Source organism: Sus scrofa, chromosome 12 (genome assembly GCF_054392235.1).
Source record: "Sus scrofa isolate SSC_HxYL_T2T_F1_AM1 chromosome 12, Sscrofa_HxYL_maternal_Yorkshire_Landrace_v2.0, whole genome shotgun sequence".
In the NCBI taxonomy this organism is placed as follows: domain Eukaryota; kingdom Metazoa; phylum Chordata; class Mammalia; order Artiodactyla; family Suidae; genus Sus; species Sus scrofa.
In genome coordinates, this window is record NC_139394.1 from 59,480,671 (window position 1) to 59,506,254 (window position 25,584).

At 56.8% G+C, this 25,584-nt stretch overlaps 1 protein-coding gene across 5 annotated transcripts in view; it reads left to right on the forward strand.

Moving 5' to 3' along the window:
* The window catches only part of NTN1 (netrin 1), a 241,409-nt gene that overhangs the window by 150,778 nt on the left and 65,047 nt on the right, over positions 1-25,584 (forward strand). For all 5 annotated transcript variants that reach the window (XM_084982995.1, NM_001044548.1, XM_021066258.2 and 2 more), the window contains 1 exon segment: positions 21,686-21,874. In XM_084982995.1, coding sequence (XP_084839121.1) covers positions 21,686-21,874 — 189 coding nt within the window.

Genomic DNA, 25,584 nt, shown 5'->3' on the forward strand with positions numbered 1-25,584 from the left:
ATTTGTTTCCTACCGTGTCCCTAGTACTGAGGGCATACCCTGCACAGGGTGGGCACTGCCTGAAGATTTGTTGAGTGAATGGATGGATGGATGGATGAATGAATATCCAGAGCGCCCTGTCCCTGGGGTGGGCTTGCCTCCACGAGTCAGAGGTGGTGAGTGCTCCGGGTGTCCCGGGCTGGACCGGGAGCTTTCCCCGAATCTGCTTCCAGAGAGACGTGGGTGTTGTAGGATGCCTGGGCCAGAGGCCGGTCCCTGCAGTGTGCTCACAACAGCCCCCTGAGGTCCTGCACCACATCCCGGCCTCCTGGCCTCCCCCACTCCCCTCGGCAAGGCCAGTGGTCCCCTGCTGCCACAGCCACAGGGCCTGCTGGTTTGCAGGAATCCCGGTGTGTTTTTTCCCAGCGAGTGACTTTCAATCGTCTTTAAAATGATTGCTCAACTCACAAACCCCTGCAGGCGGGTGTCTGGGGTGGTTTGGATCCTGCTCAGCATTTCATTCCTTTCCCCAAATTGCTCATTATTTCATTTGCATAAATTTTAGTGGTGAGATATTGCCCCAGGCCTAGGAAGCTCAAACAGACCTCATAATGGGGCAGCAGACACGGGTGGCAGGGCCTGTCTGGCCCAGGCGCGTGTCTGCGATTTTCTCGGGCTGGTCCCAGGCACCAGCTCCTGCAAAGGCGGCCGTGGCAGGAGGCTCAACGCCGGACTCCAGCCCCGCCTGCCTCTGACCTCAGCCCGCCCCCCCCTCTCTCTGCACGTTGTCACCCAAGGCCCTGCCCAGACGCACCCTCGCTCCCACCTGGGCTCTGGCATCCTCTCCCCATCAGTCAATCCATCGGCACCGCCTTATTGAGAGCGGTCCTACTGACAGCCAGCCGCTGGGGACCGCCTCGGGGAGACGGCGGAGCGAAAGACGCAGGAAGATAAGGCCCTTGTGCAGGGGGCGGTGTGGACAAGACAAGGCAGCCTGTTAGGTTCAAGGCCAGAGCCCGGGCAGTCGGAGCCTCGAGGGGCCTGGGAAGTTGGGGGGAGAACTTGGGACCTGAGGGCTAAGGATGGGGCTTGATGAGGGGCTCGTTGAAGAGCCAGGAACCCTCTAGGGCTGAGTTCCCCAGCAGGGGTGCCCCAGATGGGCGGGGCTGGAGCCCCTGGCCGGCCCCCGGCGGTGGACACAAGAGGCCGTGGAACCCTTCATGTACCTGACTGTCCTATTTCTTCCCGAGGCAGGTGGTGGTGGTGGAGGTGGGGGTGGGTGCTCTGGGTCAATTCTGTGGCTGTCACAGAGGAGGGGGTTTAGTCAGAGGGGTCTTGGTCGGGGGGTAGGTGGGTGGGGCTGGAGCCCAGCTTGTGGTGAAGCGGAAGGCGTCGGCGGGGTGACACTGGCTCAGGGGTTGTGGGGGGGCGAGGAGCTTTGAATGCCGAGCCAAGAAATCTAGCCGTGTCCTTTAGATTCCGTGGAGCCAGGCAGATTTCTGATCACACAGGGGCCTGATAAAAAAGCCACTTTAGACCTGTTGCCGGGCAGTGGCAGAGGTGCAGGAGGAATGGGGGGCAGGGCCGCGGGCCCATGTGGGTGGGACGTGGGCAGAGTGAGGGCAGCCCTGACTTCTCGGATCTGCCACTTTCCCCACTTTTATCATCCTCCCCTGAAGCAGTGCCTTGAGGAAAACCAGTTTTCACGGAGCCCTGCCTTTAGGTTCCGAAGTGAGGCTGTTGCAAGGACAGACGTGGCCTCACCTGGCAAGGTCCAGGGACAGGGCTTGCTAAGACCAAACGGATTCCAGCTCCAAGAGGAGGGGCTCGTGTTCCAACCTCCCGGCGTCGGTTTCTCCGTGATCCCCTCACTCGCTCCAGAAACAGAGTCCATTCCGGGTCACCCCGTGTTTGCCAGGACCCGCCGGTGAGCCTGGCAGGCTTCCTGTCGGCGAGAAAACAGGGAGGAGGGCAGACACGGGCCTCGTCCTCAAGGACGGAGCACAACCAGGGCGCTGGAATTGAAAGGAAACATTTTTCAACCGTGACACACAGTAAAAATACATTTACTATATGAATCATGACCCAGTACGTCTATCCATCCGCCCATCCGTCCAGAATAAAACTTTAATAGACCTTCGCTATGAGTGGTCCGCCCTGATGTTTTCTGTTCTCTAAGGGTTTGTTTTTTTCTTTTTTCTCTTTTTGTCTTTTTAGGGCCACACCCATGGCCTGTGGAAGTTCCCAGGCTAGGGGTTCAGTCGGAGCTACAGCTGCCAGCCTACACCACAGCCACAGCAACACAGGATCCGAGCCACATCTGCGACCTACACCTACAGCTCATGGCAACTCCGGATCCTTAACCCACTGAGCGAGGCCAGGGATCAAACCCGCATCCTCATGGTTCCTAGTGGGGTTCATTACCACTGAGCCACAATGGGAACTCCCTGTTTTGTTTTGTTTTTTTCCCAACACTAGCCCTCAACCCACTGAGCCCATCTTGCAACCTGCTTAACAGATTGTTGCCTTGGTTTGTTAAGTGCTGGCTGCACTGGGGAGCAAAGCCAACACACTCATTAACGCAAGTTAGCAGGTGGCCAGGAGGGCTGTGTGGCTCTTAAAGGGTCTGCCTGGTGGTGCGGGCAGTGTGTGCTCTGGGTCAGGAGAGGGCAGGTCCTTGCCGGGTCCTCTGAAGGTTGGTGGCCCCCAATCCAGCAGCCTATCTGCGTGGCATATGGAGGAACGGACGCCTCTGAAGGCAACGGTAACAAGTACAGGACGGAGTGTTTTTTAAAGGAACAGACAGTATGTTTTTAAAAAAAATAGAGAATATTGTGTGCAAGAAAAAAAAAAAAAAAAAGGAACAGACCAAAACACAAACTTAGGAAAAAATGCATCACTAAGTTGGCTAGAGAAAAAGGCATGTACTGAGGCCTGCAGAGTGGAAGTGGAATCATGGGGCTGCCTCTGGACGGGAGGGTACCAACCCTTGTGACCTGGAGCCTGGGCTCAGTGGGACCCGGGGCCAGAGGTGCAGGCAGGGAGCCCGACAGGGGATGCGTGTCAAGTTGAGACCCTGCAGGGCGACTCTCTCAGGGTACGGCCCGTGAGCTGTGAGCCTGCTGTGCAGGAGAGAGCCACGAAGACAGCCAGTTTCGACCTCATTGGCTGCAGGGGGAAGAGGATCAGCCCTCAGGTGGGTTTAAAGCCCAAGTTCGTGAGCCCTGGGCAGGTCACAGAGCATGGCGACTGGCACTAAGGGAAGAAGCAGAGGGATCTGGGGGAGATGGGGGAATTCAGAAGTAACCAGGCCTTGGTCATGGGTTGGAGAAGCGGGAGTGACAAAGGTGCGTCCTCCGTGTCCCACTTGCCCCTGGGGGTCAATGATGGCGTTGTGCCTTGCGAGACACCTGCATTTGAGAGGGAGCAGGATGCCTTTGAAGCGCCTTTGAGAGATCCAAGATGTGGGGTTGGTGGTCGGATATATGAGTCTGCAGCTCAGAAAGTTCTGGATCAAGAACCGTGGGTCTGGGAGTCTGCTCTCTCCGAGAAGGTGATGGATGAGTCGGGTGAGATTATCAAGGGAGACAGAACAGTCAAGTAAGAGGAAGCAGGCTCACTTGCCCGGCCAGAGCTCCAGCTGGGACTCCCGGCAAGCCTGGGAGGCAGGTCGTGGGAGGGAGGCCTGAGCATCAAAGGGGGAGAGGAAGAAGAAAGAGAGGAAGGAGCGAACGCTGTCAGAACTGCTGGGGGCCCACGAGGAGATCTGGCAGCCTCCGTTGGACCTGCAGTATCGTAGCTGTGGGTGGCCCTAGCTGGGTGTTCCCAGCGGAAGAAGGCAGAGTGGAGAGTGAGCGGGGGTGCTGGGGAGCTGAGCTGGGAGGGGCAGAGGGAGGGCGTCGGTGGCGGGGAGATGGGGGCTGGAGGGAGGGCTTTCCCGGAGCGGGAGCCAGGAGGATGAGAGGATGTCCCAGTCCCTGCTCCCGACCAGGCACTGTGTTCTAGGCCCTGCAGATACATCAGGGAACAAGAACGAGGACAATCTGTGCCCTCATGGAGCTTATGTTCTAGACGCGGGAGCACAGTAGGTGGATGAGTATGTGAAGTAGGTACACACTCGAAGATAATAAGAAGGATCAGGGAGTTCCCGTCGTGGCGCAGTGGTTAGCGAATCCGACTAGGAACCATGAGGTTGCAGGTTCGATCCCTGGCCTTGCTCAGTGGGTTCAGGATCCGGCGTTGCTGTGAGCTGTGGTGTAGGTTGCAGACGCAGCTCAGATCCGCGTTGCTGTGGCTCTGGCGTAGGCCGGTGGCTACAGCTCCAATTCGACCCCTAGCCTGGGAACCTCAATATGCCGCGGGAGCGGCCCTAGAAATGGCAAAAAGATTTAAAAAAAGAAGAAGAAGAAGGATCATCCTCTGAGGGATGTGACTGTGGGCGGGAATGTAATTTGGTGCAGCCACTACGGAAAATAGTATGGAGGTTCCTTAAAAAGCTAACCATAGAGCTGCCATGGGATCCTGCAGCCCCCCTCGTGGATTGTATAGCTGAGAAGACTCTTCATTTGAAAAGATACAGTGCACCCTGCTGTTTGTAGCAGCGCTATTTACAGTAACCAAGACACAGAAACAACCTGAACATCCAGAGACAGAGAAATGGATACAGAAGCTGTGGCATAGACATACAGTGGAAGGTTACTCGGCCGTTAAAAATAATGACATAATGCTCCTGGCAGCAACATGATGGACCTAGAGACTCAGACTAAGTGACGTAAGTTAGAGAAAGGTAAATACCAGATGGTGTTACTTCTATGTGAAATCGAAAAAAATGATACAAAGGAACTTATTTACAAAACAAACAGACTCAGACATAGAAAACAAATTTGTGATTACCAAAGGGGAAAGAGGGGGGATAAATTAGGAGTTTGGGATGAGCAGATGTAACCCACCATGTGTAAAATAGATAAACGACAAGGTCCCACCGTATCGGACAGGAAACCGTATTCAATGTCCTGTAATGAACTGTCATGGAAAAGATGAGAAATATATTTACGTATATATCTGAATCACGTTGCTGTACACCTGAAACTAACACAACATTATAACCAGGGTGGCGGCCAGAGTGGGTGTCCCTGAGAAGGGCCAGCAGAGCCAAGACCTGAAGGTTGTGACAGAGTGAAACATGGCTGTCTGGGGTGACTGGGGGTCGTGGATTTATGGATGTGTCCACCTCTCCTGTGGGGTGACCTTCTCCAAAAGGGCTGGGCAGGGGGATGAAAGCAGAGGGCAGAGGGCAGAGGGAGAAAGTCGTGATGATGAAGGGGCCGTGGACCAAGAGCCTAGGGCCTTATTTCTTCAAGAGGAGGCAGGTGTGACCCCAGGTGGTGATAGGGTGTGGAGAGGAAGCAGCGGTGTGACCAGGTGACCGGGGGGAGGTGGGTGGGCCTGAGCTCAGACGGGGGATCCCCCAGGAGCTCAGGGTCCTTCAGCTGGGATGTGGGGGTGGAGGCATCGGCTCTGAGTGCCACCTGCCCCCTCTGTGGGCATCAGCCACTATAATGTCCTGCAGCAGAGACCTGTGAGGGGTGGGGCGCTGCCCCCGTCCTCTTGCCCCCACATTTCACGCTGCCTGGGTTCTCACCTCGCCTGTTCTGTCTTCCAGCCCCTGTGCAGCTGCTCCCCCTTCTCTTGCTGTGTTAGCATTCTTGTGAATGGAGAGCGAGGAGGAGCTGGACTGGGGGTCTCCTGGGACTACAGAGCATCCATCTTAGTGGAGACGAGTGGTCGCCACCGTTTGGGCTGCTCAGAGATTGCTCGTCCTTTTGTATTGTTCTTGACTCTGTTCTAGATGCTTTGGGGGGAGTTCCCATCGTGGCTCAGTGATAACGAACCCGCCTAGGATCCATGAGGATGCAGGTTCGATCCCTGGCCATGCTCAGTGGGTTAAGGATCCGGCATTGCCGTGAGCTGCGGTGTCGGTTGCAGATGTGGCTCGGATCTCGTGTTTGTAGACTGGCGGCTCCAGCTCTGATTCAACCCTGAGCCTGGGAACTTCCATATGCCACAGGTGCAGCCCTAAAAAGAAAAAGCAAAAACAAAACCCCCCCCAAAATGCAATATATAGATGGTTTCGGTTCTATGGTTTCGGTTCTGGAAAGGAAAGACGGTCACGGTGAGAACCCCTTAAAACCTTTGGGCCTGAACCGTGTCAGGCCGCTGCTAGAAGGGTCGCCTGTGAAACCGCAAAGGCCTGTGGAGGAGAGCTGGTCTTGCCTCTCCAGGGTCACAGCCACCTAGGAGGGGACCCTTTTGTCATTTTGTTTCCTTCTGCCCCGAGGAACCCATCCAGGGCACCGAGCATCACTGAGCCTCGGGTCCCCGCATCCCGCTCTTCCACGGGTTCCCGGAACTGCGTTGTCACATCGATAATGGAAACCGCGGTGCCTGGGCTCCTGGCTTAGCGGCTGCTCACAGGCGGCCACCGTTATTGTCCTCACCCCCAGGTAGGGAACCTGAGACACAGCTTCACAGACACACCCAAGGTCCGGTACACGTGTGGGCATGTGACAGAAGGCATTTGACCTCATGCGGCCAAGCTCCCGGCTCTCTCCCTTATCTCATCGGATCAGGCGGGGGCTTGTAATGACTCTGCATCCCAGATGGGCAAAGCTGGCCGGGAGGGAGGCAGGTGCCTGGCCCAGGTGGCCCAGGTGGAAGATTCGAGCAGGCCCTGAGCCTCTTCTTCAGTGCCCCCGGCTCCCACCTCCGGCGTGCTGATGAGACAGACGGATGCAACGCAGTCTCGACTCCAGCCTAATGCGTCCTGGCCTGGCAGCTTGTTTGCATTTGTTCAGCTAATTCGTTCTCCAGACAGAACCACAGACCAGTTGTCCCTGCCTCCCTGCCAGTGTGCCCGCCCCGGGGGCCTGAGGGCCACCCCGAGCCCCCAGGCTCGGCCAAGGAAGGACAAGGGCCGCTGGCCAGGACGAGAGGCCTGCGTGAGGACAGCGGCCTCCCCCCGGGGCCGGCAGGGCGCCCGGCTCCCCGGCGGGGGCAGGCGCATGAAATCTGAACTCTGGAGGGAAATTTACTGCACAATAAAGGAAGAATGGCCCGCTTTGGGGACAATTAGAGCCACATTACTGTGGAATTACAGAGGACGCCCAGGGAATTAGCCAGACCTAGAGCAGCCAGAAGCACCAGGGCCAAGAAATGTGGGGCGTTCACATGTGGCACTCCACCCCCCCGCCCCCGCCCTGCCTGTTCAAGAAACCTGTCTGGTTCCCAAAGCTCCTAATATTAAGGCAAGAAAAACCATCCAAAGACTTCACCTGAGGGGAACTACTGTCACTAAACCACACTCTCCCAGTTCAGTCCAGCTTGTACCTCAAATGGTTCCAGTTACGAAGCCCATAGGGTCACCGGTGGAGATCGGGGGGGGCAGGGCTAAACCCCATCATCTGAGCTGGAGCCAAGCAGGGTTCCATCTGTGTCCCCCTCTGCGAGCCTCGGAGGCTTTGCCTGGGGCCTCGACCTCCTGACCTGTAAAATGGGCGTGATCTTTGTGAGCTCTTGGTGGGTAACGTGTGTAAGATGAGAGCCCTTGTCTGCTGCCTTTTTGATTGTATGGCTTCCTTTGCTGAGCTGAAGATGCGTGTTTTAATTGGCGGGGGCATTTGGGAGAGCAGGTGTGTTCGTGTTAGTGTCCATCCGTGCCCCTGGGCAGAGGAAGCGGGAAAAGGAGGTGGTATCTGAAGTCTCCCATTGGGTAGCTTGGGCTGTCCAGGGTTAAGGACCCTTCTAGAAGTTTCTGTACCTTTGCATGAGCATCCCTCACCTTGACAACATGCCTTGAGGCAGGTGATGCTGCTTCAGGGGTGGAGAAGCCAGGGGATGCAGCCCAGTAAGGTGCTGCAAGGGGCCTGGCGAGCCCTGCCTTGGGCCAGGTTGGGAAGAGGCGTGGTGCTTGGTTCTGGCGCTACCGTGGTGCCTAGAGATGGCTCTGGGCAGCTCCCCTGTCACTGTCGTAGTGGCTAAAGTGCGTCTCTAGTGGAAGCCGCTCCATCTTTAAGGACTGCCCTCTGCCCCCCTCTCCCTGCCCGCCTGCCTGCCCCATCCTCCAGGCCGTGGCCTGGCATTTGTCCTCTTGGCGCTCCTAGGGCGGGGTGGGGGGGGCTGTAAGCACCAATGTTCCCGCCCACTTGGGGGTGAGGCCTCAAGGAGGGGACAGTCCTGAGGCCAGGAGCAAAGGACAGTGCAGTCCCTCCCTGCCTCCTGTATCCCACTGGTTAGTGGTGCCCGAGACCCCACGGAGCTTTGGGAGACCCTCCAGCAGCCGTGCCCTCCGGGTGCTGAGCCAGAGCAGTGCAGCCCAGTCTCTGGGCACTGCTGGCGCTCCACACAGTCTGGACGAGGCGGGTGAAGGGCTCACTCAGTGCAGGACCCTCTTGTTTCTGGGGGCCATTCTCGCATGTGATTCCTGCCGGAGCTTCAGCAACACAGAGCCGGCAACCCCTGGGATGGCCTGTTCCGGAATGCAGGGGAGATGCGTAAAATGCTCAGTGAGCCGTCCTTCCTGGCACCAGCCATCACAGAGATGCCAGCTGCATGCAGCTGCACGGGTGCATTTCTGCAGGCCTTTAACACCCCGAAAGAGTGGCTGGGTTCCTAGCAGAGCCATCGCTGACCTGCTGTTGCTGCGCTGATCTGAGAGTCTTTGGGAAAATGCTCAGCTGCAGAGTCATCATCTGTGCATGAGGGCGAGGTGGCCGTGGTCCCCAGGCCACTTTCCCTAGCCGTGGCCCATCACGGGGGATGTCATTCCAGGGGACCATTTTGGAGTCTTTTCCTGCAAATAAACCCCCCACGTTTGCCCACAGAGAAGTTTTTCTGCTGTTTCCTTCTGACTCGGGGTCATTTATAACCTGGGGAATTTCTCAGGACACCCTTTCCACTAATTCATGTGTAAGGATGTTAACGAGGCCAGTCGGAGGCTCAAACTTGGATCCTCCAGCCCGGAGGTGGAACCGGGTCTCCTCCGAGGCTTGCTGAGTTGGGAGAGACTTAATCTGTCCGGTTCCCCTCCTCCTCAAAGCCAGAATCTCCTGTGCTGTGTCCCTCTCCTTGATTGCCTCCAGAGACGGCACGATCACTCTCCCGGGGGCAGCCCATTCTAGGTCAGCTGGAATCTGCTGTTCCCTGTCACTCCCTCCGCCCCGTGGTAGGCTCCCTACCTCTTCCAGTGACATGGCGTTTGACGTCTTTTGGGATTTCCTCCACACTTGACTGCTAGCTAAATAAATTGCGCCTACTGGTGTGATGCAAATAACTGGCTTCAGAATTGGCTTTCTGAGTTTCGTCAGTTCTGCCACAAAGCCTGTCCTGGTGAAAACCTTGTTTGGGTCAAGAGTTTGGGCCGTTCTGATCACAACTGCCTTCCTCCCCCTGTCTCTCCCCGGACGGTGGTGCGATTCCACGTGGGATCTCGGCCTGTGAAATGGGGGACCCCTGGAGCGCCTGGTGGGGACAGAGCCTGTCTGCTCGGCGCTGGCGGTGGTGTCTACCAAGATGTGGGGGTCACCAGATGGACGGGGTCTTTTCCTTCTCTTGTGTCGCACGGGGTCTCGGGCAGTGGACGTCTGTTCTCACAGAGCTGATGGAGCAAAGGGAGTGTTTTGGGGAGGCTGGGCTGGCGCAGCCACACCAGGAACCTTGGAGTTCTGAAAAGCCCCAGCAGCCCCTCTCCCTTCCTGGTCCTGATGCATTGAGGGGCCCTCTGAACCTTTTCTGGGATTTTCGGGTGCGGCGAAGATCGGCGTTACCTTTAACAGAAGCTGTGATGCCAAGTCACAGGTCTTGGGCAGAGCACAAGTTTGATGGGGAGCCGGAAGGGGACGGTGATGGGACCACCCTGCGATTCTTGGCAGAGATGTTGGTCCAAAAGGGCTTGTGGAAATTGCAAGTGAACTGGGCGTCCTGTGTGTTCATTTGCCGAATCTGGCAGCCCTCCTTGGAGAGTGAACTTGAAGGCACATTGGTGTTGACCGGGAGTGGCCCATGGGGACCCTGGGTTCAGCCTGTCCCCATCCACGAGCAGGAACCTCCATCTCTTGCGCTCATGTGACCCAGCGGGCAGTGCCATGTGCTGGGAGCAAGTGGAGGCTGCAGCCGAGGCTTGTGTCCGGGGCTTCCAGTGCGAGGCACAGTTCACTGCAGAGCTGAATTAAAGGACTGGTCCAGCAGAGAAGCCCGGGGCTGGGGCACGGCGGGGAAGGAAGTGGGAGAGGTGTCCGGGGAGTCGCGTGTTTTCCTGCTGGTGTCAGAGGAACAGACTCGGCTGCAAGTCATTAAGCTGCCTCCCTGCCAGCCTCTCCCACTGCCGCTGGAGTCTGCAGCCTGGCATGTGCCAGCCTCAGTGATGGGACCCATTACAGATGGGAAATGGCTGTGGGGAGCAGGGGCAGATCAGCCCTCCTGTGTCTGTGTCCTACAGCACGGGGGGTGGGGGGATGTACCCCACGGGTTGGAAGCCCCCGTGCTGCTGGACAGGCATCTGGGCGGGATGGAGAGGCTGCAAGGAGAGGAGCTCATGGCAAAAGCAGAGCTGTGGGGAGAGTTCTGCCCCAGGCAGCCTCTCTGCCTTTGAAAGTTCTCGGCCTTTGGGAATGAATTCCAGCGACCACAGAGTTTATCACGCTACTTTCCGCCACGGCCTCGGCCACCTCTGGCGCTGGAGGTCTCGCAAGAGCTGCCTAACGAGCTCCAGGTCCTTGGCAAGGTCCCCCTGCCTGTCAGGGCCTCGTTTTTCTTGTCGCTTCTGCGACAAGAGGGTACACTAGGAAGCCCCGGAACCCCCACCAGCCTCAGGGTCCCGTCGGCCTGCGAGGATGCCACCCTCTTTCTGTCTTTGGCTGACGGGCCTTGGACGTGGCTGGGGGTGGGGCGGGGATGTCCCCGCAAGGACCTGTTACGAGGAAGAAGCAAGACTCCTGATCTCTGCACCTTTCCTTTGAAACCAGGGCCCTTGAGGGCAGGGAGGTTTGCCTGTTATAGTCAGTGGGGCCGCCTTGGAAGGTTCTGGAACAGGGTAGGGACACATGAAGAGGAGGGTTGGGAGAGGGAGTTGGGGCGGGACTTGGGGGGCCGGGAAGGGAGGTTCTGAAGCCCTGTGGACAAAGAACTGTCCTCTCTGGCTCACCAGAGCCACGCAGAGCAGCAGAAGGCCTGGGAGACGGTAGGAAGGAGCGTTTCGAAGGCTTCGGGGGAGGCGCCGCAGCCGAAAAAGGGCACCGGGGAGAGAAAAGGCTGCGATGTTTACAGAGAAGAAAAGTCAGTGGAAAAAATGACGCAGAGGTCAAGCCGATGGGGGGGGGATGGCCCCGCAGGGTCCCCTGGGAGGGGCCGATCGCCGGCACAGACCTCCTGGGAGAGAGAGCCACCGGGCCTCTCACCCCGCGGCCACCCTGCATCCCGCTGCGGGCTCAGCCCGCCCCCCCCCCTCAGTGTCCCCTCCAGTCCCCTGGCCGTCCGCCTGTGTGCCGGGACCCTGTCAATCCGCCGTCTCCCTGCCTGGCTGGAGTTCACATCTCTGCTCACAGGCCTCAGAACTGTCCCCCCTCCCACCCCCGTCCCCGCTCCAGAAGCCCTGGAGGGTCGGGCCGGGTGGGGGCCGCCGGTGGGGGCCGCGCTCTTCTGTCTGCTCCCCGGACAAAGGGCCCGCCGTTCCCAAGCCCCACAGGTGTGAAGAGCCTGTTACCCTCTGTTTGTTCAGCCCGATTAGTGGCCTGAAGGACTGTTGACAGAGGCCGCTTTGTGTGCGGCCGCGGCGAAAGCTCCCTAAGCCCTCGACAAACACAGGCCACTTCTCTCCTGGGACTTTGTCAGGGACCATCTCGAAGCCCGAGCGGCGGCTGGGAACGCCAGCCTCCTGGACAGACACGGGGAACCGGCCTTGGAGCGCATTTCCCAGTTTTGGTTTGGTTTTTTTCCTTTTTCCTACCACCTTGACCCACTTCTTAGCTTTTCTGTTTCTGAGAGCAGAGATGACGCCCAGATCTGGGGGTCAGAGGGTTTGTTTTCAAGTTGGAGCTTTAGAAAAAAATGTTGTGGGGAGCTCAGTGGGTTAAGAACCTGAGTAGGATCCATGAGAACATGGGTTCCAACCCTGGCCTCGCTCAGTGGGTTAAGGATCGGGTGTTGCCGTGAGCTGCGGTGTAGGTCGAAGACGTGGCTCGGATCCTGCGTTACTGTGGCTGTGACATAGATAGGCTGGTGGCTACAGCTCTGATTGGACACCTCGCCTGGGAAGCTCCACATGCCGCAGTGTGGCCCTAAAAAGCTAAAAAAAAACAACAGCAGCAACAAAAAAAGAACACCTTGCACCTTCGTAGGCCCTCTGTCCCCCAAGAGGGGACACTGTCCGAGGAACTTCCAGAGAGGTCAGTGGACCCCTCCCTGTGAGAACTTGGCTTCAGAAGGCTCTCGGGAGGGAGGTTCCCTAACTGCCCTCCTGGAAAGCCTTTCACCAAGGTCACCCCCACGGACGCCCTCCCCTACCCATGTGCCCCGACGTGGACCACCTCCTGCCTCTGAATGGCTTCCTCCGCCCAGTACCCGGGAGAGTCAGTCCTTCTGAACCAGATGGTCCCCAGTGCTGTCAGCTACTTCCCTGCTGAGTTTGTGGGAGTCTGCAGGATGCCCCACTCAGTCTCACCCCTGAGGCTTGTTTGCAGCTGAAGCACACTCATCCTGAACTCCCAATAGCTTCCCTGCCGGCTGGAATCCACCCCTTACCTCCAGGAGTTTTGGTGTCACGCAGCCACAGACTTCTAGGGCCAGGAAAGAACTCAGATCCTCATGCTCAGTGCCCTCAGTGAGAACCTGGAGGCTCAGAGAGGCCAAGTGAGCTTTCCAGGGGTGCACTGCTGGGTGAGCTGCAAAACCAAGACGAGGGCTCAGGTTCTGGGTCTCCCAAATCAGGTCCAGTTCTCTTGCCCCTCGTCCAGGCAGCCTTGTGATGCTGTGTCGGTTGTGTGCCATTTGTGTTCACTTGATCAAAGCTACACTCACATGTGAGCTCCAGGTTCTCGTCTTTAGATGTCTTTTTTCTTCTCTGCACGTTCTGGACCAGTGGTCCTTGCAGTGTGGCCCTGGACGGGCAGCACCAGCATCTCCTGGGAACTTGTGAGCAGTGCAGCTGCTCAGGCCCCACTTCCAACCTACCGAATCAGAAACCCCTGTTGTGGGGGCCTAGCTCTGTGGAGCAGACCCGGCAGTTGTGCACACCCACATTCGAGAACCATCCATGTTGGGGTCTTGGGAGGGCATTAGTGGTTATGTGAATTGAAAACCAGAACTTGGAGTTCCCTGATGGCCAAGCAGTTAAGGGTTCAGCGTAGTAGTCACTGCTGTGGTGTGGGTTCAGTTCCTGGCCTCACTCAGTGGGTTAAGGATCTGGCATTGCCGTGAGCTGTGGTGTAGGTAGGATCCCACGTGGCTGTAGCTCTGATTCGACCTCTAGCCTGGGACCTTCCACATGCTGCAGGTGCGGCCCTAAAAGGCAGAAAAAAGCAAACCAGAACTCCGAGTTCCCTGATGGCCTCGCGGTTAAGGATTCAGGGTAGTAGTCACTGCTCTGGTGTGGGTTTGATTCCTGGCCCCGGAATCTCTGCATACCATGGGTGTGGCCAAAAAAAGGAAGGAAGGAAGGAAACCAAGGAAGGAAAGAAGGAAGGAAACCAGAACTCTAGAGAGGAAGAGGGGGCAGAGACTTGAACGAGCGAAGTGCATTGGTGTCAGCCCGGTACCAGCTGTGGTCCCTGACTCAGCGGCTGGCACATCGAAAGGGTTCCCTTAATATTTGTTGACTGAGGACGTGAACTTCTGCTTTGCGAGAAGCGTGCAGTGTCCTGGGCGTCGTTGGTGACTCTGTGTCATGTCTTAAGGTGTCGCATCTTCCCCGCTCGTATTCTGTGTTTGTGTCCTCACCTGGGCACTGTCACCCCCAGCGTGGACTCTTCCTGACTCTTCTTCCAGACAAGCCTGTGGCCTGGTGTCCTGGCCACGTCCCAGGGGTGCGTGCCAGCCGTGTTTCAGGTTGACGTTGACACCAGGCACCCTGCGGATGACTGCAAGCCTTCGCGCCTCGGGCTGGAACCACACGGCTCCTGTGAGCTGCTTCTGGTCTCTCAGCAGCTGCGCGGTCTCTTTGGTTCACCCCTGCGGGTCACTGCTGCGGTGTCTCGGCCAGTTGACAGGGTTTAAGCCTTGTGTTTAGGGGGAAAGGGTAGTCCTTGGAGTGGGGTGACAATGACAACTGCATTAAGCAGACATTTTCATACCAGGAGTCTGCAAAGACTCTGAGAGGGCGGGGACTACATCTGTCCTGCCAATGGGTCTATCCTGACACCTGGCCTGGAGCTTAGACCGTAGTAGGTGCTCAATACATATCTGCGCACCTACGATGAGTGAATAAATAAACCACGAGCTACCAGTTTTGCCGTTAGTAGAACCAAACCTACAGTCTGGGATTTGATTGTTTATCTACCTGCGCCGTCTTTTCTCTTATGCCCAGCTCACCTGCAGACAAGAAAGCTTGTGGCTCCAGAGATGCTCGGGCCGGGCCTGCCTCAGCCCCTTTTCCCAAAGGAACCCTTTGAGAGCCCAGCTCAGTGTCCCCAGGGGCTGGCGGGAGCCAGGTATGTGGGGAGCGGTGACTGCTCAGCCTGGTCATCTCAGGAGAAGCCGACACTGGGCTCAGACAGCACCCCTGGGGGCAGAATTCTTCACATTTATAATCACAGGGCAAACAATTTCTAAATAAACACCATACCAAGTAGAGCAGCAAAATAATAAATAAAAAGAAATCCAAACTACCCCACACTCTTAAAAATAACTCTCAAATATTTTTGTTATTCTGAGCCAATCATTTAAGAAGTGTCTTTTGAAACCAGACCTCTCCCCGCGGCTCCATCGCAGACACCCCGCCATAAACTGTCCCTGTTACCTTTCCCCGGGCTCTTTCTCTCTGCAGAGTGGTTTCTGTTCCAGCTGATTTCTTTTCAGTTTAGTTCCTGTCCACAAACCTGTACTGCTGGTCTGTGGACCAGCAGCAGCAGCAGCAGCAACAGCGCCTGCCCGAAATGCAGGCTCCCAGGCCCCGCCCCAGCCCCTCAGAATCAGAACCTGCCTTTGAACAGCGGTCCCATCTGCATCTTGCAGCAGCCCCGGCGGGAATATACGTGCTCTGACTCTCTTCTCAGGCCCTGCCCTCGGACCCCTGTCCTGGCAGAAAGGCCAACCCCCGCCGTCATCCCTTCCCCGCAGGGCACAGTGGGAATTTCCAGGTCTGCTGTGCACTTGCCAGACTTCTGTTCATCTCTCTTCTGAGCCAGAAGCGCCCTGAGGGCAGGTCCCTGTCTTGTCAGCCTGTCTCCCCTGCCCACACACTGGGATCGGGTCATTTTCAAGGCTTCTTATTTGATGTTTGTTGAAGGAGCAAATGTCAGTCACTTCCTGGACAGCGTCATTTACTCCCAGAGCCGCAGCCAAGGCTGTGAAGCTTCACCTACCCGGCGGGTGGGGGATTCGAGAGCTCGCTAACCTAGGGTTTCGAAGACGCGGCACTGTTAACATTTCAAGCAGGGTAACAGTGTCATGGGGGCTGTTCTCTGCCTGGTAGGATGTTTAGCAGCTTCGCTGGTCTCTGCGACACCCCACAATGCCTGTAGACATTGTCATAAATGTCTGCTGGGGGGCGGGGGAGGGGGGCGCAGAACCGCTCTAACCCTCCACCTGGGAAGTGATGAAGATTTTGTGTGTGGTTGAGTAGGTCTTGGGATCCTTACCAGCAGTCACAGACAAAATCAGCAAAGGGCAGGGAAGCAGCACCGACCCCCCCCCCCACCCGACCCCCGCTGGTTCCCCAGGCACCCAGGCAGCCCAAGGCTGGGGACTGCTTTCTTGCATACACAGCCCCCAGCCTGCGGAGGAAGCTTACGTAGGCTGTTATTTGGGGCAGTTCAGCTGCCGATACAGAAGCCCGAAGTTCCAGCTGTGCTGCAGAACTCGCCTGGGCAGCCTCGGAAGAATTGGCCTGGAAGGAAGGGGAGACTTGTTAGGAGTGGTCCTGGGGGCGGGGAGGTGGAGGAAGACCCTGCACTGAGCCCAGAAGTCCAAGGAGACCCACTGCCGAAGGGCCGTCCTGTTCCGCTAGCACCCCGGAGCCAGATGAAGTTGAGGGGGGCCAGGGCCAGGGCCAGAGTTGCTGAGAGGCTGGGCCAGGATACAGCTTAGCAACGTCCGTTCCATCCTTTCTGGGCCTGGGGGAGCCCTCGTGGGGGCGAGGGTTAGCACATCAGACCTTTCAAGAGAGGGCCAATGGCTGTGTCTGATCACCTGATCAAAGCGGCAGATGTGGATTCAGCCCCCATGGTGTGCGAGTCCATGGCATCCGGGGGGAGTCCTACTGTGGGTTCTCCTCCTTAAATCGGTGCATTCAGCCTGAGCAGCCAGAAGCTAAGTCGATGAGTTAAAGCAAGCAAGACAAGTTCAAAGTAGTTCAAAGTAACAAGAAATGTCACAAATGCCACAAGGCTGTGCCTAGGTGTCATCCAGGTGGATTGCATAGTCCACCATCTGGCTTACTTTTCTACCTACCTACCTGACCTACCCACCCACCAGCCACCCAGCCATCCATCCACCCACCCACCCATCTATCCATCCACCCACCCACCCAGCCATCCCTCCACCCACCACCCAGCCATCTGTCCATCCACCATCCAACCATCCAACCACCCATCCATCCATTCATCCATCCATCTATCCAACCATCCAACCACCCACCCGTCCATCCTTCCATCTATCCACCCACCCCCACCCATCCATCCATCCCTCCCTCCCTCCACCCATCCATCCATCCACCCACCACCATCCATCCATCTACTTATCAACCCCCCCTCTCTTGCTTGCTTTCTTTTGCTCTCTCAACAGAAACACAGTGAGGGATGCTCTGGGCTGGAAAGTATAAGGGCAGACACTGCCCCTGTCCTTCAGGAATCAGCACCCCTGAAGGGAACATTTATCCCACTTTATCAAAGAGCTCACCGCCAAGAGCTTTGGTTGTGTCCCCCCTGCCGAGGCCCGAGCCCCACGATAGTTGAGAGTTCGTCGTCCCAGCTCCCTCATGGCCTGTGGCACAGGGCCTGGCACGAAGCTGAAGCACCCGAATGTGTGTTGGATTGAACTGCCTGCGGGAAGGGGGTTGGACAGTCCAGGTTGCTGGGAGAGGTTCCAAGAAGTTTAAGGAGTGGGGGTGACATGCATATGTTAAAATAGGATTTAGGGGACCTTTCAGTGGGAGAGGAAAATGGGACCACGTTTCTGGTTGTGAGTCCGGGCCGTCCCCTTGCGCTCACCCCACATTATCCCCCTGGGTCTGAAATGCAGCCACGAGTGATGTGTCCTAGGTGGGCCCCACGTGACAGTTGAAGGAGGGCAGAAGCTTGGGGTCTAGACTAGACCAGCTCCCTCTGCGTAGCCGGGGCACCCCAGCACAGGACGCAGTGCCCCTCGGGGCCCCTGCCCAGCCCACGCACAAGCAGTACTGCCCTCTGCCCTCCCGCCTCTCACAGGCTGACCTCTCCGTTCTCCCAAAGCTGCCCCTTCCTTGCCGCCTTGAAATCGGATAATGAAATGAATACCCCCTATTTTTGCCTCCGAGAGAGGCAGGAGATAAACAGGAAGGCGTGAGGGATTAAGGTGTCTTTCCAAGGACGGGGCAGGGGACAGGCCGGGAGCTGAGCGACACCTCTGTGTGGAGCCAAGGGATCCAGATGTGAGCGGCTTTGCCCAGCGTATGTTTCCATTTGTGCAGAGAAAATAAAACAAAGGGAAAAGAAAACAAGCCGTAAAATACTTTGCAGAAGGCTGAGCGTGGGCAATTGCCACTGATGTCCCCTGACAGCTCCAGGAAGAGGGGGACAGGGCAGGGGGGCAGGGGGAGCCCTGCCTTTTGATGTTTGGCCGCCGCGCCTTCTTTTGTGTGACCCGTTGTTCAGGAAGATGCTTTGTTGGTGCAAGGTGCACGTGGAGGAGAGAGACCAGCCAGAGTCCCCCTTGGGCTCGGGGGAAGGGGGTCTGAGCCCCGGGGAGCAGATGGGGGGCAGCTGGAGCTGAGAACAGACGTGGACGCAGGCTTAGCATCTGCCTCTGAGAAGGACCAGAAGATTCTGAGGCCTTTGTTGTACACGAGAGGCCTGAGGAGGTGACACCCCCGTGATCCCTCCTGGTCCCTGTCCCTGAGCTGTGCCAGGCCCTGTGACTTGTGTGCTGGTAGGAAAGATCCGGATTCCCAGCTGTCGTCTAGACCAGGCTGCTTCTCCCAGTGATGTGGGTTCCCTCCTCTGGGGCTGTGGGCCGGAAGCCAGAAGACCTGGGTTCTAGTCCTGGGCCCGCATTTACTGGCTCGGTTGTGGTCAGTCACTCAAGCCCTCCGAGCCGCCCCCATCACCCTTGTGTGGCTGAGCGCACAGGGACAATGAACTTGAGTATACGCGTCCTTCCCTGTGCTGGCGGGTAGGGCTCAGCGGAGGAATTTTCTTCGCATCTGGTTGAACTCAGTCCCAAGGGCTGGAGGGGACGAGGAGATAATTGTAAAGCTCTCGGGAGTCGTTCTCTGGCCTAATTTGGCTTCTGGATGCTTCCTCGAGCCCTCAGGCATAAACTCAGTTCTTTGATACACACAGCACCTCCTCTAAAGGCCTTGTCCGTCTCTGCTTGTAAATGGTGTGTGATTGGGGGGGTGACTCTGGGAAGACTATTTAAAGAAGCTTATTAACATCGGAGAGAAAAACTCGAGACGGACTTTCTTTTTTTTTTTAAATCACAAAAGCAATCGGTGAATACGAAAATGGTGCAAAATATAGGCGGCTCCTGTGTCAAAAAGAAAACGGTTTTTTAATCCATCCTATGTCAGAGCATTAGCCATCAGGAGGGAAAACCCCAGCTTATTTGAAAACTGGGCAAATGGCATGAACAGGCAATGCCTACACACAGAAAAGAAATGGAAATAACAAAACAAGCCCATGGAGAAATGTCCAGCTTCACTGGTGATCAAAAACATGCAAATTAGAATCGTGTGTGTATGTGCATTTTCCAGACGAATTGGCAACAGTTAAAAACAGAGAAGATGCCTGTGCAAAACGCGTCGCGTTGTTCTTCTCCGGGGTCTGGGGAAACAGGCGCTCTCACATCCTGCTGGGGGGAGAGTAAACCAGGTCAGCCTTTCTTGAGGGCCATTTGGCAATTGGGATCCCGACTTAAAACCACCAGCATTTCACCTGGCAAATCGGCCTGGAGACATTTACCGTATGACAGTGATCAGAGCAAAGGACACACATGCACGTTCAAAGGTTGTGACTACTTTGTTTATTTCTTTTGGCCTCGCCCGTGTGGCATGTAGAAGTTCTCCAGGCCAGGGATCGAACCTGTGCCCCAGCAGCGACCCGAGCCCCTGCAGTGACCACAGCAGATCCTTAACCTGCTGCGCCACCAGGGAACTCCCCATTGAGTTGTTTGTAATGAGGAACAACTGGAAATAAATTCATCCCCCACCCCCGGGAAGGCCCTGCTTTTCACTGTATCCACTTCTGGCTCCAGGGAGCCCATTTCATGTATCCGTACAGCAGAGGACCCCGCGACCTTGCAAAATCAGGAAGGACATTATCTGACAGTCAAAGGTGTCTATCATTACATGCAACAAAGGCTAGAGAGCGCGAGGTATCTGGAGGAAAGAATTAAAGAGCTGCACAGCTGAGCAAATGTTAATTAAAGTTGGAAGCAAAGCCCCGTATTAACAGCAGTTGGTGGAAATTTGAGTGCGGTTTTTTTTTTTTTTAACACCTTTCTGCTTTTGTTTTTCACGGGTCTGTATGAAACATGCCTTTCTTCAGCAACCACATAAAATGCCACTTAAAACAAGCTCAGCACAAAAGCAAGGGCACATCATGTTGCAGAATGAGCAAGATTAGGCCAGATTGAAGCTGGAGATATCCTGGTGTTAGAAGCCTAAAGAAGAAGCAGGTGGCCCCGTCACAGAGCAGTAGGAGGAGGGCTGGGGTGGGGGCCGGGCTACGTGCGGGGGGAGCCCAGAGCCCCTGAGCGGGAGCAGGGCTGGCGGGAGGTGGAGGTGGGCCTGGAAGGGACATGGAAACCAACCCAGGAGATGAGAAGAGGGCTTGAGAGCAGAGGGTCCTAGGAGGCAAGGCACAGCGGATGCAAAGCCAGAGGGGACCTCCACGTGGCATGCTCTAGAATCTGAAAAAGTGTCATAGCCATTGAAATGTAAGGGGGGGAGGGGTGATGAGCTGAGCTCCGGTGGAGGGAAGAGCAGGACGTTTATTCACAGCCCAGGAAGGCCCTTAAGTGATGCAGGTTTTTTCAGTGGGGAGCTATTGCAAGATTTTAAGTAGGTACCAGACCTCCTCAGCTAGGTGCTCGGAACTCCTGCTGCCTACAGTGTTGGGAGCTTGCAGGGCTCAGCGCAGGTGACAGAGGGCCCGAGGCCTGATGGGTGCAGAGCAGCAAGTGGGTTTGGGGGAAGTGCCCCTGGGTCCCCTCGGAGACCCCAAAGCAGAAGCTGGAAATGCTGCTTTCAGAGTGGGAGTACAGAGGGCGTCAGTGCCATGAAGGGGGAGCAAGGCAGGCTCAAGAGAGCATCCTAGTAGAGGGAGTCCTGAGGGGCGTGGGGGGAGCAGGCACGGGGAGGGCAAGGGAGGGGGATGCTGAGGACCTGTCCAGAGGATCCAGCGGCCAGGTGTGTGGGTGGGAGGGAAGACACCGCGGCAGGGCCCTGAGCCCTCTGTGGCAGGAGGAGGCGTGGGAAAAGGAGAGCGTCCATTCCAGCGGCCGGAGAACAAGGAAGTGGGGGAGTGCGGCGGGGTTTGGGGGGGGGGGCGTAGAGGTGATGCTTGGAAGCAGTGCGTGTGTCTGCTCCCGCTACTGTGGCAAAATACCACCCACCTCGAGGTTAACCAGCACCCCTTGATTTCTCACGACTGGGGGGCCGGAGTCCAGATCGGGGTGTGGGCAGGCTTGTTTTCTCCGGAGGCCTCTCTCCTCCGCGTGCAGGCGGCCGCCTGCCTGCGTCGTCCTGTGGTCTTTTCTAACCCAGCGTGTGCACCCCTGCCGTCTCTCTGTGTGTCCAGACTGAATCTTTATAAAAAGAGGACACTAGTCAGACTGGACTCGGGCCCATCCTAATGGCCTCACTTAAATGTAATCCTCTCCTCCAAGGCCCCATCTCCAAGCTGGGTCTTCTTTCAGGATGAGTCCAAATACAGGCACATTTGGAGGTTTGGGGGTTAGGGCTTCGGCACAGGCAAGAGGGGAACACAGCTCAGCTCCTAACAAGCAGCACTGGGGCACGCGGAGGATGCCAGTGGCACCTCCCAACTCCGTGGGGGTGGGGGGGGGTGGGGTTCTTTGAGGGAAAAGAAGGTTCTCTACCTGGGAGGGAAGCAGGCGCCTGGCCATGAAGGTTCAGGTCCTGCCAGGCGGTCAGTACGTTCGGATGGATGCAAACAGGAGGGCCCAGGAAAAGCTCCCGAGCAGAGGCTGCCTCGCGGTGGGGCAGCGGAGGAGGGGAGCCGGGTGGGGGGCGGACGGGGTCTCCCACGCCCCTGCCTGATCGGTGTCCTGCCTCCCGCAGCCTGTAACTGCAACCTGCACGCTCGCCGCTGCCGCTTCAACATGGAGCTTTACAAGCTGTCGGGGCGCAAGAGCGGGGGCGTCTGCCTCAACTGCCGCCACAACACGGCCGGTCGCCACTGCCACTACTGCAAGGAGGGCTACTTCCGCGACCTGGGCAAGCCCATCACCCACCGCAAGGCCTGCAAAGGTAGGCGGGGCGGGGCCGGGGGCCGCCCCCCCACCCCTCTCCTCCCTCCCCTCTTCCCCCTCCCCCCGTCCTCCTCCTCCTCGTCCCCATGGCACGCACGCACGCACGCACGCCTCGCAGGTATTTGGAGGTGCAGGGAGGAACAAAGGGGCGGCGGAGGAGCGGCCCGGGAGAAGAAAGGAGGTGTGAGCCCCGCGAGGGTGCAGCCTGGGCCCCGCCCCCTCCGCGCGCACAGGTGCGCCGCATACCACAGGGCGAGGGTCATGTTCACCCAGCTTACAAAGGACCCTCTTTCACCAAACCCCGCACAGATGCATGTGGGGGGATGTGTGCGCGCCCCCACCGCCCGCCCCTCCACGCCCCCACAGACGCGCACCTTCGCGGCGGCGGCGAGGTCGGCCGCATGGGGAGGGGCGAGGGGGGAGGGGCTCAGAGGAGCGCTTTAATCCACCTGCAAATAGTTTCACGTCTCAGGACAAAAAAAAAAAACCTACAGGGAGACGGGGGACTCTATTTTCGCTCACCGAAGCAAGCAGTAATGTTTTAACTTTTCGCCTGTTTGTTTTCTCCCACTGACAAAAATGAAGCAATGGTCAGATGACTCAGAGGAGCTGATGAAGTGCCAGGGGATTTAGTGACCATGGGGGAGGGGAAAGTGCCCGCCCCCTTCCCTCCCCCCAACATTTGCTTTTGGGAATTCCAGGAACCAGGGCTCTCCGGGTCCAAAACTTGGGGCCTGGAGCCAGGGCTTGCTGTGAGCATGGCTTCCGGAGGAGAGTGGTCTCCGAGGGCTCCTGGGCCCCAAGCCAGCATGGATGGGGGTCCTCCCAGGGACCTGTAAAGACCCTGGCGCGGGGCGGACCCGGGCCATGCAGACACAGGCCCAGATGATGGGCTGCAGCAGAGAACCCCTTCTGTGGCCACTGCTTAGCCTTGGATGCAGCCAAAGTATCATCTTCTTAACAGGAAATCCACCAGATGTCGGGCACTTGTGTGCTGGACTGATTACATAATTCACAGGCTCCAGTGCAAAATGAAAACCCCTGGGGCTTCGTGTTCAGGAATTGCTAAGAATTTCAAAATGGCCAGTAGAGTTTCGACCAAGCATGTACCCTTCTGAGTGCAGGACTCCCGAGGCTGGCCCTGCTCTTGCAGAGTGCTTTTCTCCAAAAAGCAGGGTCCTGTCTCTTTGCTCCAGGAGAAACCCTTGGATTCCAAGTGAGCGGGGGATGGATAGGGTGGCTCCCAGCACACAAGTCCACTCTACTTCCAGATCTGTGGACTTAAGGCTGCCTCTGGTGGTTGCTGAGAGAAATTTAAGCATAAAGGTAGCTGGGCTATTTCCACATTAAAAACAACAAAGAAACAAAACTCCCAAAAACAAACTGATCCAGGTGAGAATCCCCTGGAAGCTTTGAGCTGGAACTGAGAAGATGACCTGGGCAAAGGGATCCAGGAAATGCCTCTGGTGGCAGCAAGGCAGGGGCACCAGGGAAGGAGGGCTTTGGGTTTTCAGAGAATGGCGTTGGAAGGGAGCCAGTGCCTTGTGCCCACGTGTTTATTGTCTTTTTTCTACAGAAGAAATTGGAGTCAGGGTCTTGTAAACAAACTGCTTGCGCATAGATTTCTTGGGGATTTGGCCAAGAAATTTTAGTCAACGAGAGCCACTCAGGTGGGCAGCCCTGTGCTGGTGGGTGCAAAGGTCTGGTCTCTGCCTGAAAGGGCAGTGGTCATTTCCTGTGGTGCCAGTTTCTGCTGTCAGAGCAGGGAAGGCATGTCACCTGGAGAATCAGGAAGGAGCAGGGCCTTGGTCATCTTGCCATCTGCCTCCCCTCCCTTTCCTCTGCTGCTGTGGGGAGGGACGAAGGCTGTGTGTGGCTTCTCACTGCTGGGAGTGAGGTGTCAGGAGGCCACAGGGTCGTGGGAACCCGCAGATCATTCTCCCAGGCTCTGCCACTCTGGTTAAGGATGCTGGCTTCCTTTGCTGGTTTCCAGGAGGGACAGATGCGGGCAGATGAAGGTGTGATCCTGCCTTAGTTCAAATACTGTGGCCAGCCTGGGTGGCTGTGTCTTTCCTCCCAACCCTTGACAGCAAGTGCTGCGGTGGTAACCTGGGAGAAGAACCCATCCATGGAAGAGGAGAAACACAAGGATGGACTCTGCTCAGCACGACACCTGCTTATCCTGCTGGGGAAACGTCTCAGGAAAGGGGTGGGGGGGACTCTCAGTGCCTCCTGATTGGTGGAGAAAGCCTTCAAGGATCCTGCCTCCTGATTGGTGAGGAAAAGCATTGCCCTAAGTGCCCTGTTTCGTGATTGGTGAGAAAAGACAACGCCTGAAAGATCTGCTTTCTGATTGGTGAGAAGAATGTGATCTGAAAGGGCCTGCCATTTCATTGGTGGCATGCCTTGAAAGTTCCGGATCTTCCCCCTCAGCTCTTCTTTTCCTGGTGTCACCGCCTGAGGGGCTGTGGGAACGTTGAATCAGCAGTTCCGTCACAGAACACTTCCTACCAAAGAAAGACGCTGGGATCTTGGCATAAATGCTGTGGGAGTTCAGACACCGGCAGGGGATGTGTTCCCCGGAGATCTTCAGACAGGGGTGTCTCCATCACACAGGCACACGCGCGCGCGCACCGTGGCGTCCACTGTCCTGAGGATGGTTTAAGGAAACGGTTTCCTTGGTTGAACCATTTGGTCCCAGCATTTTGATTTCGGATGGTTTGCTCTCAGAGGCTTCCAGAATCGTGTAGGTGTGGAGTCACCCCCAGCCCTGGCCCTGTGGGAGATCTTGGGGCCAAGGCTGCACTTCTCTGCTCTGTTTCAGATGCATTTTCTGGGGTCCTCTTGACTCGGATTGGCCATTGGCCTGAGGGTGCTTGGGAATAACCCTGCGGGGGGGCGAGGGTGGGGGGGCTTTTCCCCCTGACCTCCCAGGGCCTGGGAGGAGCCCTGGGCAGGGGGCTGAGGCCACCCATACACTGCTGGTGATTGGCTGCCTCCCAGCCTTGTTCAGTTGAGAGCAGGGGTGGAACCCAGACAAGAACAGCTTGGAGCAAGGGCACTCCATCCCAAACAGCATTGCCCCGTCCCCCATTGGGGAAGTTTCATAGCAACAAATTTGTTGGGTTCTTTCTGCCCTCCCCTAGTTTAGAACCAGACCGGGGCTGGCAGGGCTGGTGCATACAAAGGACTGTAATCAACATGCCCAGGGGACAGGCGGCTGCACTCTCCCCCTATTCAGCGCGATTTCACAGCCCTGGGAAGGGCTCATTATGGCGCAGGCTGTTGTCCTGCACAAAGTCAGACCAGATGAATCTCTCCCTTTTCTCGCAGAATGCTGTGTGAATGATACTCGTCCTGGAATCTGTCAGAAGATAGGCGGTTTTGTTTACCATTTGTCTTCTTTATGGACTTGCGGGCTCTTTCTCTTTAGAGGCAGCAAAGAAGACTTACCATTTAACCATTTCAGCCATGCCTCCATTTAAACGATATTAATTTATCATCTCCCCAAACCATCTGTGATGGATAAAGACATTCCAGGGGGCTCCCGTGAACCGAATTGTGATGAGAAGGGGACGTTGCCCACCGCATCTAGCATCCCCGCTCAGAGCTGCCTGTTTCTTTCCCCCGTTCAAGTCCAGTCAGCAGGGCTGAGCGCTGCCTGGCCGCTAAGAAGGGGCGGGCGGTGTGAGCAGAAGCCCGTGCTGG